This window comes from Syngnathus floridae, chromosome 11 (genome assembly GCF_059516105.1).
Source record: "Syngnathus floridae isolate MCC-2025c chromosome 11, RoL_Sflo_1.0, whole genome shotgun sequence".
NCBI lineage: Eukaryota > Metazoa > Chordata > Actinopteri > Syngnathiformes > Syngnathidae > Syngnathus > Syngnathus floridae.
In genome coordinates this window covers 13766671-13782377 of record NC_142423.1, presented here as the reverse complement: position 1 = coordinate 13782377, position 15707 = coordinate 13766671, and the positions used below count along the sequence as shown (strand labels likewise).

The window sequence follows — 15707 nt, the reverse complement described above, 5'->3', positions numbered from 1 at the left end:
TGTTTAAAGAACAAACTTGATTTAAAAAAAAATGATATTTATGTTTTTATTCATCTTGCAGCCACATTTTTGGTCCCATGACTTGTTGCAAAGTACAGCAACGTTTCAACACATGTAGAAAGCAGCAGACGTGTGTATGTGTCAAACGTCCAACAGTAGCAATAAATAAGACAGAAGAAACTAGATAAGCAGCTGATTCCTCTTTTGTGCAAAATTGAACACAGGTCCTAGAAGACGACAATGAAGGTGAGTCCTTCCTTCCCGCCTTTTTACAAGACTCGAGTTTTCATCTTCACGTGTTTGGCATGCCTTGTCACAGGGCTACGTTTGCAGTTGTCGCAGCGTGAGAAGGCGTCCTCAGCGGAAGGGACTGGGGCAGGCGAGCCGGCGCCACGTCGGGACATTGGCCTTCAAAGCGCTAAAAGGCAGAGCCGTCGCACACGATGTTCTGTCCTTGTCCCGGGAAGAGCGCCATTTGCCAGTAGCGAGGGTCGGCGTACACTGGACATGGCAGAGGAAGACGCATGACGTGAGTGAAGCGTTGAGCAACCAAACGACTATGGCATAGGGCTGCTGACATGGCTTCAAATTCAAAAGCTTAATGGTGTTTTAGTATGCAAGCCCCCCAAACATTTTTTTCAAATTAACGGATAAAAATTCTCCGACACGGGGCTCTTCTTAATTCTGACGCTGGCCGTTACCCATGTCTCCGGGGTTGAGCCACAAGTTGAACGAGCTGCAGTGCTTTTGGCATCGCTGAATGGGAACAACTCGTAGTGTCGGAAGCCCCTCACCCACCACCAGCCAGCCCAGGACCCTCACGCCCTGACACACACAGGCACACAGTCAATACCAGAAAAACAACCTTTTAATTGGTTATAAAATTGAATTTGGTACTGGCCTGGTTGTGGATATCCGTGTTGTGTGTAACCAGGCAGCGTTGTACGACAGTACCAGCGTTGTCCAGAAGAGGGCAGAGTTCGGCCTTGGGAAAAAGCCATCGTAACACTTTCTCTCTAGTCGGGGAGCGGAACCTCCTAACAACACAACGGTAAAAAATGAACAAAAATCAATCATAAAAGTAAATCTGATGGCTGCTAAAAGAAGCCAACAGATGGCGCTGTGACCACCTCAATGCAAGGTCATTTTAGCCAATCATAAGCCATGAGAAAGTCATTCATGGAAAAAAAACAAATATAAGCATTTATAACAATTATTACAAAAGATTGTTTTTAACTTAAACAAATCCACTGCCTATTTGTCTTCCAAATCTCGTTCACTTCATAGAACCACCTTTTGTGAAGCAGCTTGAACATAATTTTAGTCAATCCACCGCAAGAGATACTTTACAAATTATTACAAGGCGTCAGCTGCTTAGATGCCGTGCGTGTGTCGCGTGCTACCATAGCAGGGTGAAATTGGCGGGCCCTTGCGGAAGGCCGGTGTTGAGGTTGTGTTTGCCGCTATCGTCATCGTCCTCCAGCAGGACAGACATGGAAGTCGAATGTGCAAGGTAGAGCTCCTCCAGTTGTCGCCGCTCAATGCTGAGCGACTCGCCGCCCTGCGGGATGCAAATGATACATAAGCCCATGGGTCCAGAATAAGGCTTTTTTTTTTTTTTTTTTAAGGAGTTTACCTTCAACTGGACGAGCTGGGGCCCCCGACGCAGTGTGACGGTACCGCGAAGGCTTTGTGGCACTTCCAGTACAGAGGAGATCTCGGCGCAACCTGAGCAGTTGACCAAGCTCTGTCTGGGTGAGCCTGAACTCCACCACTCGTGGAAGCCTACATGTGGACAAAAGTATTGGGACACTGAGTGTTTGTTTACGTGTGTGTGCGTGTTTACTTACCTTGCAAGTTGTACTTTTTCGCAATAGGCAGCGCCAGCAATCGCACGTGACTAAGCGGCGACGACCAGTTGCAGGATCCCGGGCGGGCGGTGCCCAAGTGCGGCTCGCTGTGTGGGTATGTGAACGCTAGCGCCACCAGCAGCAGAAGGCCCAGCGCAACAACCAACTACACAAAACACACACAACAAAACTTTCTTTCTTTACCAAGCAGAATTGGAGGTTCCAAAGTCGGAATTTGAACATTTCAGTTTGACAGCGATTCGGGTAAATGTCGTGAGACTTTTCGGGAACTGAGCAAGATATGATAGATTTAAAAGCCTACCTTGACGGTGGCCCTGAGGAGGGGGAACTGCGGGGGCTCACGTCGGGGTTCGTTGGTCTCCAGCATGCGCTTGATGAAGCGCTCGATCTCCCGCTCAGACATGCCGTAACGATAGCCGGACTGGCGCAAGATGTCGATGCTCTCCGACAGCTTGTCGTAGATGCAAGGCTCGCTCATTGTTGTTCCCATGGTGACAGCGGTCGGCTCCTATGGGGCAAACACAGATGAGACGTTGCTGTAAGTTTTTCACGATTCAAATTAGTCATCATTAGAAAGAGAGCTTGTAGGCACATTTTTGAACAGTCAGATAACCTAGGATTTACACGACTGTTTGATTTCTCTGTGGTGTACTATTATACTGTAGTTATGTAGCACACCTAAACATAATATCTAATAAGACAATACATAAGCAAAAAAGGAAAGTGGTCTCATTACTGTGCCAAATTTCTATCTTAAACGGAGGCACCGTTAGTTACGTACAAGATGCCATCCTGTACATTATTATGACTATTCTCCTCCGTGTTTGCACTTTGGAACTAGCAGCCGAGGCTAGCTTGGGTTTACTTGCCAGGTTAGTTTGTTAGCAGTGTCGATTGCGTCGCTTCTTTAACGTGACACAAAACGGACCAGCTCACCCTTAAGCCAGACAACAAATTCCACCTTAAGGAGGAGGGCGTCCTTGTCGGTGTTGTACTAATAGAAGTGTAATCGATGTTTTTTCCGCAACATTCCGCGCATGGCTACTTCCTTTAACACCTGCAGCAGGCTTGCTCTTCTTCTCTAGATTCTGCTTCGACGCTATGAGTGAGGTGTCGCCACCTGTCGGCCGCCTCTCAAATGACAAATTAGGTAAAAGGTAAAAACTTACTTCCGCTATCGAGGGTATTGGGTTTTTTTTGTTTGTTTGTTTCTTTTTTTGTTTCTTAGCAATAGTTTAATGTTAGAGCAAAACACGTCTTTCTGGCAGGGACAAATAATCCGACGCTATGGGCGAACTAATCAGAAGACATCGCTTTACGACCAGGCCCGCCACGTGAAAGAAACTTAATCATGTCAAGTGGTGAGGGTATTTTCACTTTGAATTTGTTTATCACTCGTGAAAATTATAAGTGAAATTCTTTCTGACGCATTCTACTGCTTTGTGCCATAAATTCCAGTTTTAATTAATCAGAAAAAGACAAGGTACGTTTTTCGTAAGACAAGCCAATGAGACTGTATTTCCGCAGGATCGACCAATGAGAGCGCAGTAAACAATCGGAAACTTCCGCCTCTCGTGCATGACGTTCGTTGTGTAAAGAATGTCATAAGTAAACCTTGCCGTCAACTCGCAGTCCGGCACGCTCGTTTTGTAAGCGACGCTTACCAAACATTTCCTCAGTCGATGCAAAAGAATATTTGGGTCTGCAGGGCTACCTTTCACTAGCGGAGGTGTGTGTGGTGTCTTCCTGCAGGTGAAAGTCTCCATCCGACCCGATGCTCTCCTCGGGCAGGATCGCGTCCTCTCGCCTCTGCTGGCCGCTTCCGAGGCTCTGTCCCCGGCTGAGGTGCGAGCAGAGAGCCGCCGCCAGCACTCAACAGAAAGGTGAGGACTTGGACGCATCCACGCTGTTAGCTTAGCAGGATGCTAACACGAAAGTGACGCAGTTTGGGACAACGACTAGCACAAACGTGAATTGTTTTGGCAACTGACGCAGTAGAGTGCTTACCGGATTTTTATAGCAACTGGTTTTGTTTGGCGAATGTTGGAAGAGACTCCTTAAAAGAGTTTATTTATAAACCTTCACACATACGCACTCCCATATTATCCAGAACAACAACTTTGTTAGTAATTTCAGAGACTCTTAATTAGATCAAATCAGTAAACGGTATAGTCTGTGCCATGCACAAGTGAAGGATATAAAATAGTCATGTTGATCTCATCCAATCACTAATTCATGTAAACATCACAAAATAGGACATGCACGTCTACCTTTATAGTTCGAAAGTAGGCAGTTATCGTGTTGGAATGGCTTTTTACTCTGCATAGTCACAATAAATTAAGATTGCCTCTGGACAGGATCATAACGGTGTACAATAAACATAAATCAATGTCATCCATAAGGAACATATGCGCTAAGATCATGTCATATATAAACAAAATAATGAACGATTTAAAAAAAATCACAAACTAATAAAGAATGGATCATGTGTCACTTTATCCTTGGTCAAATTCTGACCTGAGTCATAATGAAAGTGAAAGTAGTAATCATCTTGAATGTAATGTCCATCCATCCATTTTCTGTACTGCTTTGAACACCACCTTGAATATAAAGTCACTCTGCATATTCACATACAATCTTGATGATAAACTCAAAGTCACTCCAAATGTTTATTTTGGTTCCCCAAGCATTCCAAAAGGATGAGCGTGTACACAAAAGGCTGACCAGGAATGACTCAGCACTAGGGACCAGCTACAGACAAGCCAGTTTCTGAACCTGCGTCAGTCTGTGGCCACAATGCTGCTACTAGAAAACAAACAACTAATATTGTGGTGTCATCAACATATATTTATGTATTCATGCATTCATTCGTCTATTTATTTATTATTTATTTATTCATTTTTCATAGAACTGATCAAGAAACGAGACCTGGTCGAAGATGAGCTGCGGCCTCTGTACATGGACTTCCAGGCTACCACACCCATGGTATTCACCCTGTTCAGCGCAGCAACATTGAAATCTATTTCGGGACTCTTCCAGTCCATTCTAGGCAGTGCTTTTCAAAAAATGCATCTAGAACAAGTGTCATTTTGTGTATGCCAAGAAAGGAGCTCAGTGGCGCCCATGAGCGATGACTTGAGAATTCAATTGGATCGTCAATTCTAAAAAGATTTGATGCTGTATTGCCTTTGCCCAAGCAGAGAAACAGTTGAGATTTTCAGTAAAATAATTAAAAGTTGTGACACTAAAATTGTGTCTATAACCTCGACCGGTAGGATCCTCGCGTTCTGGACGCCATGTTACCCTACCAGGTGAATTACTACGGCAACCCTCACTCCAGGACGCACGCCTACGGCTGGGAGAGTGAGACTGCCATGGAGACAGCAAGGAAGGTACCAAAAACAAAATATTCTTACGTTTTTCCAGAAATAACGCTTTTTGTCTCTCCCGCTCTATCTCTGAGCAGCAGGTGGCTGATATGATTGGTGCCGATCCCCGAGAGATCATCTTCACTAGCGGAGCCACCGAGTCCAACAACATTGCTGTCAAGGTCCGCTTAAACTTTCTTCCAAATGTTTTTTTGGGGGAAAAACAATATAATAAGTCTAACTTTCATGGAGGCCAGAGTTGAAAGACTAAAATATTGATGCTTTGGACAGTCTTAAAGATGAATTGATGAGCAATTTATTTGATAGTCATCAATTCATCGACTCTATTCATCTCAATCTATGGAAAAATCAAATCAAAAGTCATTTGACCTTCCACCTTTTGTGTTGCGTAGGGCGTGGCCCGCTTCTACCAGGGCAAAAAGCGTCACGTGATTACCACGCAGACGGAACACAAGTGCGTGTTGGACTCGTGTCGTGTTCTGGAGGCAGAGGGATTCCGCGTCACCTACTTGCCCGTGCAAAACGACGGACTGGTCGACCTCGAGGTACGAGCTACTTTAACGTCCACTGAGGGAAAGAAAAAAAGAAAGCTGATACTCATCTGAAATGTCAATATTCGATATATTATTCGAGAAGTGGCTTCAAATACAGCTTTGAAAATGCTGTTGAGCCCATAGCGCCCCCTACTTGGAGGAGTGTCAGTTTTGTTCAGTAATTTATTGTATTAGCTTGTATATTTGTATATTTATATTTTTTTTGACGTTTGTCAAACCTGCCACGGACGAGAGCGTTTATTTTCATTTTTGTTTCAGCTGCTGGAGGCGTCGATGACTCCCGATACGTCTCTGGTATCCATCATGACAGTCAACAACGAGATCGGAGTCTTACAGCCCGTCAAGGAGATCGGTAACCGTAGCAACCGCACCTCTGTGATCCCGCGGTCGATTCACGTTGGCGGAATGTCGGAAGTTTTGCTCTAATCGACCGATCAGAAAATAGAGGGCGAGGCACAAAATGTCAAAAGAGACTTTACAGCCAAGAGAAGCACAGCCAAATCAAAAGAAGTTCATCTTCTCCGCTTGTTGACCTTTGCCTTTTGTCGTCTGCGGCGGCTTGTGCTCAGGGCGTCTTTGCCGCTCCAAGGGCGTGTTCTTCCACACGGACGCCGCGCAGGCTGCCGGCAAAGTTCCCCTCGACGTCTCGGACGACAACATCAATCTCATGTCCATCAGCGCCCACAAAATCTACGGACCCAAGGGTAAGCGCATTGATACTCTCCACAGCAGCGGTTCATTGTGTTCGTGATGCTCTTGTGTGTCAGGTGTGGGCGCGCTGTACGTGCAACGGCGGCCGCGGGTGCGCCTGGAGCCCCTGCAGAACGGCGGTGGCCAGGAGAGGGGTCTGCGCTCAGGAACTGTGCCCACCCCACTGGCTGTCGGCTTGGGGGCCGCCTGCAGCATCGCGCAGCAGGAGATGGAGGTCAGTCCGCCGGCCGGCCGGCATGGATACACTCTTGTGCCGTGTGTAGCTTTCTGTGTCTTGACGTGCGTGCATTGTAGTATGACCACCATAGAGTGTCCGTGCTGGCAAACCGTCTGCTCCAGAAGATCACATCTCAGCTCCCTGACGTGATTTTGAACGGACATCCACAACATCGCTACCCAGGTAGAGTGAAACGTCGCCACCTTAGCCTCACTCGCACTGACGCGTGTCACATCACTGTGTTAGGGTGCATCAACTTATCGTTTGCCTACGTGGAGGGAGAAAGTCTACTGATGGCTCTCAAGGACATCGCACTGTCTTCTGGCAGGTGAGCTCCACCACCTACGGCATCTCAAATTCATTCACTGCCGGACGCATTTGTTTGCTTGTGCAGCGCGTGTACGTCGGCCTCTCTGGAGCCGTCATACGTCCTCCGGGCCATCGGAGCCGAGGAAGATCTCGCCCACTCCTCCATCAGGTAAACCGGTGGCTTCGAGCTCCTCATCTGAAAAACACCTGCTTGACAAACGTGCGTGCGTGTTGAATAGGTTTGGGATCGGTCGCTTCACCACCGAGGAGGAGGTAGACTACACGGCACGGAAATGCATCGAACAGGTTCAAAGACTACGAGAGATGAGGTGGGACATTAGGATTTTTTTTTTTAATCCCAAGTCAATCTACAAGGGTTTCTTAAATCTAACGACAATAATAAAAGCTAAAGAAAAAGCAAAACCAGTAGTGTACGCCACGTCCAAATATACTTTTTTTTCCCCCCTAGTCCTCTGTGGGAGATGGTGCAGGAAGGCATTGACCTGAAGAGCATCAAGTGGACTCAGCACTAACCTGCATGCCCCTCTTTGTTCACTTCCCGGTTGACAGCCAATTCAAGGGGATTCCTTGCATCAGATTTGATTATATTATTTTTCCTCTTTCCATTGCCGCACTCAAAACACGCACAAATGTCCTTTGGCGGCCCAAAGTGTCTTCTTTGCTTTTGCCCTCTGCAACAAAGTTGGAGTGAGTTCAATTCTCTATTATGAATACCAAAATAAATTTTTATTATTAGCGTGAGGGATCCACCAGTGTTAACAAAAACAATAGTAAACGTGTATCTTTTTGTATAAATGAACTTTTCGTCCAGTAGTGTCCATGTCTTCTCGTCTGGTACAGTATTCACCAAGCATCATGGCAGTTTATTTGCGTCTTTGGTAGCACAGCTCACAGATTATACAATACGCTTCAAGAAAGAAATATGTTTCATCGTTCAAAGCTATACAATACGATTCAATAAAGATAACGTCTCATCGTTCAAAACTGTTTCTTTCCTGCTGAATTTGTATTCCCAAAGGTGGTCATATTTACGCTTCTACGTTTTTTTTGACCGATTAAACCTGCTTCTACTTTTAACTGTTCATCATATGTCTACTTATTCCAAAACTTCCCACTTACCAGAAATTCAAAATTTTCCATTTTGAAATTCACACCAAGTTTTACAAATTTGCATTTTCCCCTTCTAATTTCTACATTTTCTGACCGATTCAACCTGTTCCAACTTTCGACAACATTCTGTAGCATTCCCCAAGTTTTTATTAAGCTTCTTCGCCATAACACGCAATTTCTACAGAAATTGCAAATTCTAGTTCTAATTCGGTTTTGTATTTGCGTGTTTTCCATCGTTGCCAGAACCTTTCCTTGTGTACCATGTTGCAAGTCGGGTACAAAGTTTGAAACATTCTTTTACGCGGGATCGCAGGACAAATTGAAGTTCTAAAACTATTTACTTCAGACAATGTACAACTTTTGTCTTACGGAACGACGTGAAACCATCGGAACTAGACATATATGGAAAAAAAAAACGTAACTATTACAAATGCTACGTGTTCCTGTCGGAGGATTTATCATGTGACCACAGGCGGAAGTGGCGTCTCAGCCAGTTGCCACGTCGGGATTGTAATAAAATTCGCTTACCGGTTTCTCTCTTTTTTAAACATCTAAATAAACTATTTCTGGAGTCCCTCTCACTAGTCTGTAATCATGGTGAGTATGTTAAATTTTATTTGAAACTCAGATAAATCATCGTATTTCATATGATTGTGTTTTCAGCAATGTACTCGCAGGTTAGCACGTTAGCATAGCGCCTATGTGAATTTTGGACAAGCGCATCAAAATGTCAAACTTGTCATTTCTGCAAGAATGCAGGGAACGTTTATGGTTTCTGTTGTCGTTTTCAGGTTTCGGTCATTAACACCGTGGACACCTCACACGAGGACATGATCGTGAGTACTGTAATTTCTTCTGTGTGTGATTGCTTGGCATTTTATTGACCCAAAGTTATACAATGACTGGGGCATATACACCATTAATTAATGCTTTAGTTCTCCTGATCTTGGACAAGCTTTGAAGCTTTTTTAAAAATTTATTGCAGCATGACGCTCAGATGGATTACTATGGCACCCGCCTGGCAACCTGCTCCTCGGACCGTACCCTTAAGATCTTTGACGTCCGCAACGGCGGCCAGATCCTTGTCGCTGACCTGCGAGGGTGAGCGAGTTTCAGAGCCTGGAGAGTTCCCGCACTATATACCGTGGTTCATAATTCACTACATCACAAAGTTATGACTGCAGTCACTGAAGAAACTTGGATTTTGTGTGGCTCCCTCAGGCACGAGGGTCCAGTGTGGCAGGTGGCGTGGGCTCACCCCATGTTCGGCAACATCCTGGCCTCCTGCTCCTACGACCGCAAAGTCATCGTGTGGAAGGAGGAGAACGGCGCCTGGGACAAGATGTACGAATACACGGGACACGAGTCGTCAGGTGTGTGCCGGAACGTTGCGAGACGTCACCTCACCTCAGACGGCCAATAAATTCTTGGTGGGAACCGTCCCCACTTTTCAAACCGTTTACCCAGTGCAGCAACACTTTCCTGCGGGTTGTGTGAAAGGGGTCGAGGGCAGGAAAATCATATGTTACTCTTGTTTGTGTTTTTTGTTGTTGTTTTTGTCATTCAGTGAACTCTGTGTGTTGGGGTCCCCATGAGTTTGGTCTGATTCTGGCGTGCGGCAGCTCTGACGGCGCCATCTCCCTGCTCACCTTCACGGGAGAGCAGCAGTGGGACATCAAGAAGATCAACAACGCGCATACGGTCAGCGGCGCCCAAACGGCTCATCCGATCCCTCACCTTCTACCTTGTTGCTGGCTTATACATTAGTGCGTGTCGGCAAGCCGCTTGATTTGCAGGTTTGTGTCGTTTGTGTGCGTCAGATCGGCTGCAACGCGGTCAGCTGGGCCCCAGCTGTGGCGCCGGGGAGCCTGATCGAGCAACCGTCGGGACAGAAGCCCAACTACCTTAAACGCTTTGTGTCCGGAGGCTGCGACAACCTCGTCAAACTCTGGAAGTAAGGCGTGCTCCTACCGGGCCATGCCGGCGCTCAGCTAGCCAAATGTCCGCCTGACCGACGCGTCTGACTGGCCGCGGCGCAGGGAGGAGGACGGCCAGTGGAAGGAGGACCAGAAGCTGGAGGCGCACAGCGATTGGGTGAGAGACGTGGGCTGGGCACCTTCCATCGGACTCCCCACCAGCACCATCGCCAGCTGCTCGCAGGTTAGGCCGCTGCATAGCCGCTGCCGCCGCATGGCCGCTGCCGCCTTGCAACTTTTCGTGACCTTTGGCCGCCGTTGCAGGACGGCCGCGTCTACATCTGGACGTGCGACGACCCCGCCGGCAACACCTGGACGGCTAAACTGCTGCACAAGTTCAACGACGTCGTCTGGCATGTCAGCTGGTCCATCACGGGCAACATCCTGGCCGTGTCTGGAGGAGACAACAAAGTACGCAAAGTCGTCATCTTGTTTGTTTGTTTGTGTGTGTGTGTGTGTGTGCGCGCTAATGCATGTGTAATTGTGCGCGTGTACATAGGTGACGTTGTGGAAGGAGTCATTGGACGGTCAGTGGGCGTGTATCAGCGACGTCAGCAAAGGCCAGGGAACCGTGTCGGCTATCGCAGACAACCAGCAGGCGGAGCAGTGACACGCACGCACGCGTTCATTTTGTCCAAATGCTTTTCGTGTACAGATGAGGGACGTTTTGTTTTTGAAATCAAAGTGTTGGCCAAATGAGGACTCTTCTTGTGCGTCCTGCCCGTCATGCTCATGAACATTCCGCCTCCCTCAAAATGATTATCGCGTGATTGGCTCATCAAGTCTGACTGACCCACCAATCAGGAACAGCGAGCACACCCGTTCCCTACTTGTATGTAATTTGTTAATTAAAAAAAGGAAAAGTGAATATGAATGCAAGCTTTGTGTCATCATCTTCTTCACCCTTCTCGTCTTTCTCCTCCCCTGCTCCTCATCCTTCATCTGCCTTATGTCCTCATTTCCCTTTTTCTCCTCTTCACTGTTGCTTCTTGATGCGCCTCGTCATCATCTTCGTCCTCGTCATCATGGTCTTCCTCCTCTTGCTGCTCCTTTCCTTCTGCTGCTGCTCTTGTCTCGCTACAACTAAACTTCTGCTCCCAGTACCTTTTGTTCATTCTTCTCCTTCCATCTCTCTCTCTCTCTCTCTCTCCCTCTCTCATGTTCTTGCTCATCTTTCTCCTTCTCATCTCCCACAACTCCTTTTCATCTTGCTCCTCTTTCCCCTCCTTGCCTGCTCGTCTCTCTCATTCTCTTCCTCATCTTTGTGCTCGTTTTCCCCCTTTTTCTCCTCTCTCGTGGTCATTTTGCTCCTCCTGCTGCCCCTCCCCTAGCAGCGCCGACCTTTAAAAGCAGGCCAACACCTGAGCGTGTGCATACATCGCCCATCCTCCTCTTCTTCACCATGAGCCTGAGCCGCAGCAAAAGGATCAGCTCGGGCGCCTCGGTGCGCCGCTCCAACGGCTTTGGTTCCCCCACGGCCGGCTTGAGCGGCGTCTCGCTGGGCGGGGGCAGCAATGGCGCCCACCTGCAGGGCGCTGCGTTCTCCTCGCTGTCGGTCAACAAGAGTCTGCTGGCCCCCCTCAACCTGGAGATTGACCCCAACCACTCCATGAGCCGAGCCCACGAGAAGGAGCAGATCAAAAGCCTCAACAACCGCTTTGCCTCCTTCATTGACAAGGTGACTGACGCCAGAAAGATTTCATTTTCAACAAAACGCTTCTTATTGTCATTTGACTCTCGTTGTTTTGACTCATTGTAGCAGTATGAGCTTCATACCTCCGTTGTGAGGTGCCCAGTTTTAAGTCTCGTCAAGTTTTAAAGCTGGACCCCAAGCAACTGTCCCTCAGCCTCAAGAAGATACTCGTTGAAAACTAGCAGAGATTGAAGCCACTAAACAACCGATACGGGCCAAAACAAAGCAAATCTAGCAGCTTAGTGAACCTCCCTAAACCTTTGCAGAAAAAAAAATGAAAGTGCAGTTGTTAATGAAAGCCCGCAAACAAGACTCAGGTGGCTTTTGTGCTAATGCGTGACATGGATACCCTGGGTGGTGTTTTCTCACGGCGTCGGTGGTGCGCTGACACAATGCCGCCATTGTTGCCTCCTCGCGGCACAGATACATTTCAGAGCAATTGACCTCCAATTTTCATCCCACAGTCTAGATCACAATAATTCCCGGAAAACAAATGTTTATTCATGCTGTTCAGCGTTAAGTTTAGCGTCTGATCGGCTAGCTCACAATAAAAGCTGCGTAAAAGTGACAATGAAATGATCGATTAATTGTGTTTGTTCAAGAGACACGATAGCTTCCTTAACTGTCATATTAGATTATCAATAAAAGTAGCTCTTCAATTTGACTGGAACAATGTAGCTGCCAAACTGCTTGCATAAATATCCTTTTTTTGTCCTCATGAAGAGATGTAAAATAAAAGTACAGTCCATTGGACTACAACGGGAACCCTTTGAAAACAATGCGTCGCGTAGAAAGCAACAGTGACAACATTTCAACGGGTTATCCAAACCCTCGTTGGCAGGACATTGAAGCTTCCCGTCCCACTTCACTAGTTGGTAACCTGATAAAAGCACTCCGGTCTCGTTTTGCTATTGACAGAGTCGCCTTTGTGTCGTAGGAAGTTTGTGTACGTGTGTGTGTGTGTGTAATAGTAGCCAGGACACTGGAACCGTGCCCACTTGAAGTTGGAATCCCAGCCACCGTTTGAGCTGACTTCTTTTGATCACCAAAGCAAACTTTTGAGCCAACAAATCAACAGGAAATGTGCATTGTTGCAGGTGTGCTTCCTGGAGCAGCAAAACAAGATGCTGGAGACCAAGCTGGAGCTGCTTCAAGGCCAGGGGGCAGGCCGCTCCAATGTGGAGCCGCTCTTTGAGGTCTACATGGCGGGCCTGAGGCGCCAGATGGACCTGGTCAACAACGACAAGAGCAAACTGGACGGAGAGCTGAGGAACATGCAGGGTCTGGTGGAGGACTACAAGCACAAGTCAGCACAGCTTTGTTAACTTGTTTAGTCGTCTTCCGATACGCTGGGGGGGAATTTGAATGTCAAGAAAAGTGCATCGCTGATTGCGTTTTATTCTTACGACTTCAAGTTCATCTGCTCTTTGCGTAGATACGAGGACGAGATCAACAAGAGGAACAACATGGAGAATGACTTTGTCCTCCTGAAGAAGGTCTTTCAAACACACACACACGCTGTACATCATCGTAAGGTGTTTGAGGGGGGCCAGCTCATTGTACACACGTGCAACCTGAGCTGGACGGTATCATCTGAGTTGGCCTTGGAAAAATGACACCTGAGGCAAATGAAAAAATCTCTTTTTACGCTGGAAAGTTGAGCCGAGCGCCAAAGAATTGTAAGAAATCCAAAAACATGTTTGGTGTGCGCAGGATGTGGACTCGGCCTACATGGTGAAGGCCGACCTGGAAGACAAAGTGGGCGCTTTGAGCGATGAAATCAACTTCCTGCGCACCATCTACGAGGAGGTACCACACTAAAGATCTTTGATGTTAGACGATGGGACAAAGTTGTGCACGAAATGCGGACGTCGGGGTCACTGAGCACTCCAAGCTGTTTTTGAGCTTCCTGCAAATGGATATTTGTTCAGGAAAATGCCACTTTGTGCAAGTTGACGTTTGAATGTCGTCGGCAGGAGCTGCGCGAGCTGCAGGCCAGCATCAGGGACACGTCGGTGGTGGTGCAGATGGACAACAGCCGCAGCCTGAACATGGAGAAGATCGTGGCCGAGGTCAAAGCTCAGTACGAGGAGATCGCTGCTCGCAGCCGAGAAGACGCCGAGGCCTGGTACAAGAGCAAAGTATGTCTTTCCTGGCACCCTTTGGACACCAACACATTCGAGATGTCTGTCCCTAACTGTGCTTGTGGTCAGTTCGACCAGATGTCGGTGCAGGCGTGCCGCTTCGGAGACGAGCTCCGCGTGGTCAAGGGGGAAGTGGGCGAAGTCAACCGCCTCATCGGCCGCCTGCAGAGCGAGATCGAGGCTGTCAAAGCGCAGGTGCGGCTGAATTTATGCCCGACCCATCCGTATGGGAACAGCGGCTCGGGTAGCGAGTGCGGAATGCTTTTCAGCGTGGCAGCCTGGAGAGCCAGCTGGCTGAGGCCGAGGACCGCGGGGAGATGGCGGTGAAAGAGGCCAAAGGTCGCACCCGAGACCTAGAGGACGCCCTGCAGAGGGCCAAGCAGGATATGGCCCGCCAGCTCAGAGAATACCAGGTACCGTTAATGTCACAGCGTCGGCAAACTCGGGATACAGTCTGCATGATCTCGTGTTCTGTGCTGAAGCTACTCGAAGAAAGAGTTGAAACCTATTTTTGCCTCATTTGCGACAGGACCTGATGAACCTGAAGCTGGCTCTGGACATTGAGATTGCCACTTACAGGAAGCTGCTGGAAGGGGAGGAGGACAGGTGAGGGAGGGGACGGCAAATGAGCATCTCCCCAGCTTTTGCCTTCCTGATGTTTGCTGCCTTTGCAGATTGGGCCAGCAGTCAGTGCTCAGCATCCAGTCCATCAGCAACTACAGTAAGTCAGCTTCTTTTCTGCTATTTCCTTGCTTGTCTGACCACTGCAGCTACCTTGAAAAGCTAACTTAGTTATGTCACTGATGACTTGATTCTAAAAGTAACTATCAGATTACAAGTTACTTTATGAGTTACTTTCAGCAGACGCCAAACAGGCTTGACACAAAAAATATTGAGCAAGTAGTCTTTTTGCCTCGTCTTTGTCAAATGCACGGTTTCCCGGTCAGGCAGCAGAAGTTCCAACGGTCACTACCAGAGCGCCAGCAGCTCTTCGCCTCCCAAGCTGCTCATCAAGACCACCGAGACCCGAGACCACAGCAGATACAGTACACGCTAGACGAGCACGTGCCGCTCTTTCTTTCATCGCTCGCCTAACAATTAGTAGTAATCACAAATATAGCTGGGCCATTTTTTTCTTTGGGGTTGTAACTTCAATATTGCCCTTGTATGCAAATGATTGTTCTGCTAAAATCTCAGTAATATGGAATGAGTAGTTAGATGACTCGAAGGCTTGCAGAGAATCTTATTTGCATGATCTTATATATACTTATAGAATAATTCAGTGTCTGTTGCTATATAATAAAACAGCACAGTGCATTTTTGAACCATCGTCGTGCAAAGGGTCTTCATTAAGACAAAGGTTTTGCTCCACTGCTTTCTCTGAAGTGCGGCGGCCGGGCTCTGGCGAGATCAGGGCAGGTGGACACACCTACCACTGGTCTGGTCGACCCGACACTCAACACTTGGGTGTGCAAGTTCAGCTGGAGGTTGTCGTTGAAGCTCAGGTGGTAAGTGCCGTTGCCAAGTTTCGATCACCTGGGCTGAACCCAATTGAGCATGCTTTTCACTTGCTGAAGACCCTGTCCCAATATTTATGAACCGGACAGTCAATGTAGCTCCTCAATTGACTTCTACATTGTTCCTCGACACTGTCTGAGAATAAAAGAGACAGACTTGAAAGAGAGAGAGTGAGGAGGGGGGGGGGGGGGGGG

At 47.6% G+C, this 15707-nt stretch overlaps 4 protein-coding genes across 7 annotated transcripts; 3 read left to right on the top strand and 1 right to left on the bottom strand.

The window, feature by feature from the left end:
* Window positions 1-32: 32 nt before the first annotated feature.
* Window positions 33-2982, bottom strand: c11h6orf89 (chromosome 11 C6orf89 homolog). Of its 3 annotated transcripts, none has more exons than XM_088389527.1 (8): window positions 2741-2982; window positions 2173-2379; window positions 1851-2016; window positions 1637-1785; window positions 1404-1561; window positions 902-1037; window positions 702-825; window positions 33-501 (listed from the first exon to the last, which is right to left on the bottom strand). In XM_088389527.1, the coding sequence occupies exons 2-8, from the start codon at window positions 2359-2361 to the stop codon at window positions 419-421; spliced, it is 1005 nt and encodes a 334-aa protein (XP_088245653.1). In that variant the 5' UTR covers window positions 2362-2379; window positions 2741-2982; the 3' UTR covers window positions 33-418. The 3 variants fall into 3 exon arrangements, with proteins under 3 accessions (XP_088245653.1, XP_088245652.1, XP_088245654.1); XM_088389526.1 differs by having other exon boundaries at window positions 2808-2981; XM_088389528.1 differs by having other exon boundaries at window positions 2833-2977.
* A 406-nt stretch (window positions 2983-3388) lies between these two features.
* nfs1 (NFS1 cysteine desulfurase) lies at window positions 3389-8149 on the top strand. 2 transcript variants are annotated; one of them, XM_088389523.1, is made up of 14 exons: window positions 3389-3520; window positions 3624-3754; window positions 4780-4856; window positions 5147-5263; window positions 5338-5421; window positions 5653-5805; window positions 6073-6166; window positions 6384-6518; window positions 6582-6739; window positions 6820-6925; window positions 6989-7070; window positions 7137-7220; window positions 7291-7380; window positions 7521-8149. In XM_088389523.1, exons 2-14 carry the CDS (start codon window positions 3646-3648, stop codon window positions 7582-7584), a joined length of 1353 nt encoding a protein of 450 aa, XP_088245649.1. In that variant the 5' UTR covers window positions 3389-3520; window positions 3624-3645; the 3' UTR covers window positions 7585-8149. The 2 variants fall into 2 exon arrangements, with proteins under 2 accessions (XP_088245649.1, XP_088245648.1); XM_088389522.1 differs by having other exon boundaries at window positions 3450-3754.
* A 473-nt stretch (window positions 8150-8622) lies between these two features.
* sec13 (SEC13 homolog, nuclear pore and COPII coat complex component) lies at window positions 8623-11032 on the top strand. The gene is made up of 9 exons (XM_088389533.1): window positions 8623-8779; window positions 8974-9018; window positions 9168-9283; window positions 9404-9555; window positions 9750-9883; window positions 10003-10136; window positions 10222-10342; window positions 10423-10569; window positions 10658-11032. Exons 1-9 carry the CDS (start codon window positions 8777-8779, stop codon window positions 10766-10768), a joined length of 963 nt encoding a protein of 320 aa, XP_088245659.1. The 5' UTR covers window positions 8623-8776; the 3' UTR covers window positions 10769-11032.
* Window positions 11033-11173: 141 nt separating this feature from the next.
* LOC148391273 (intermediate filament protein ON3-like) lies at window positions 11174-15325 on the top strand. The gene is made up of 10 exons (XM_088389524.1): window positions 11174-11836; window positions 12949-13157; window positions 13287-13347; window positions 13565-13660; window positions 13828-13992; window positions 14065-14190; window positions 14265-14408; window positions 14525-14601; window positions 14670-14716; window positions 14943-15325. The coding sequence occupies exons 1-10, from the start codon at window positions 11561-11563 to the stop codon at window positions 15050-15052; spliced, it is 1311 nt and encodes a 436-aa protein (XP_088245650.1). The 5' UTR covers window positions 11174-11560; the 3' UTR covers window positions 15053-15325.
* Window positions 15326-15707: the final 382 nt, after the last annotated feature.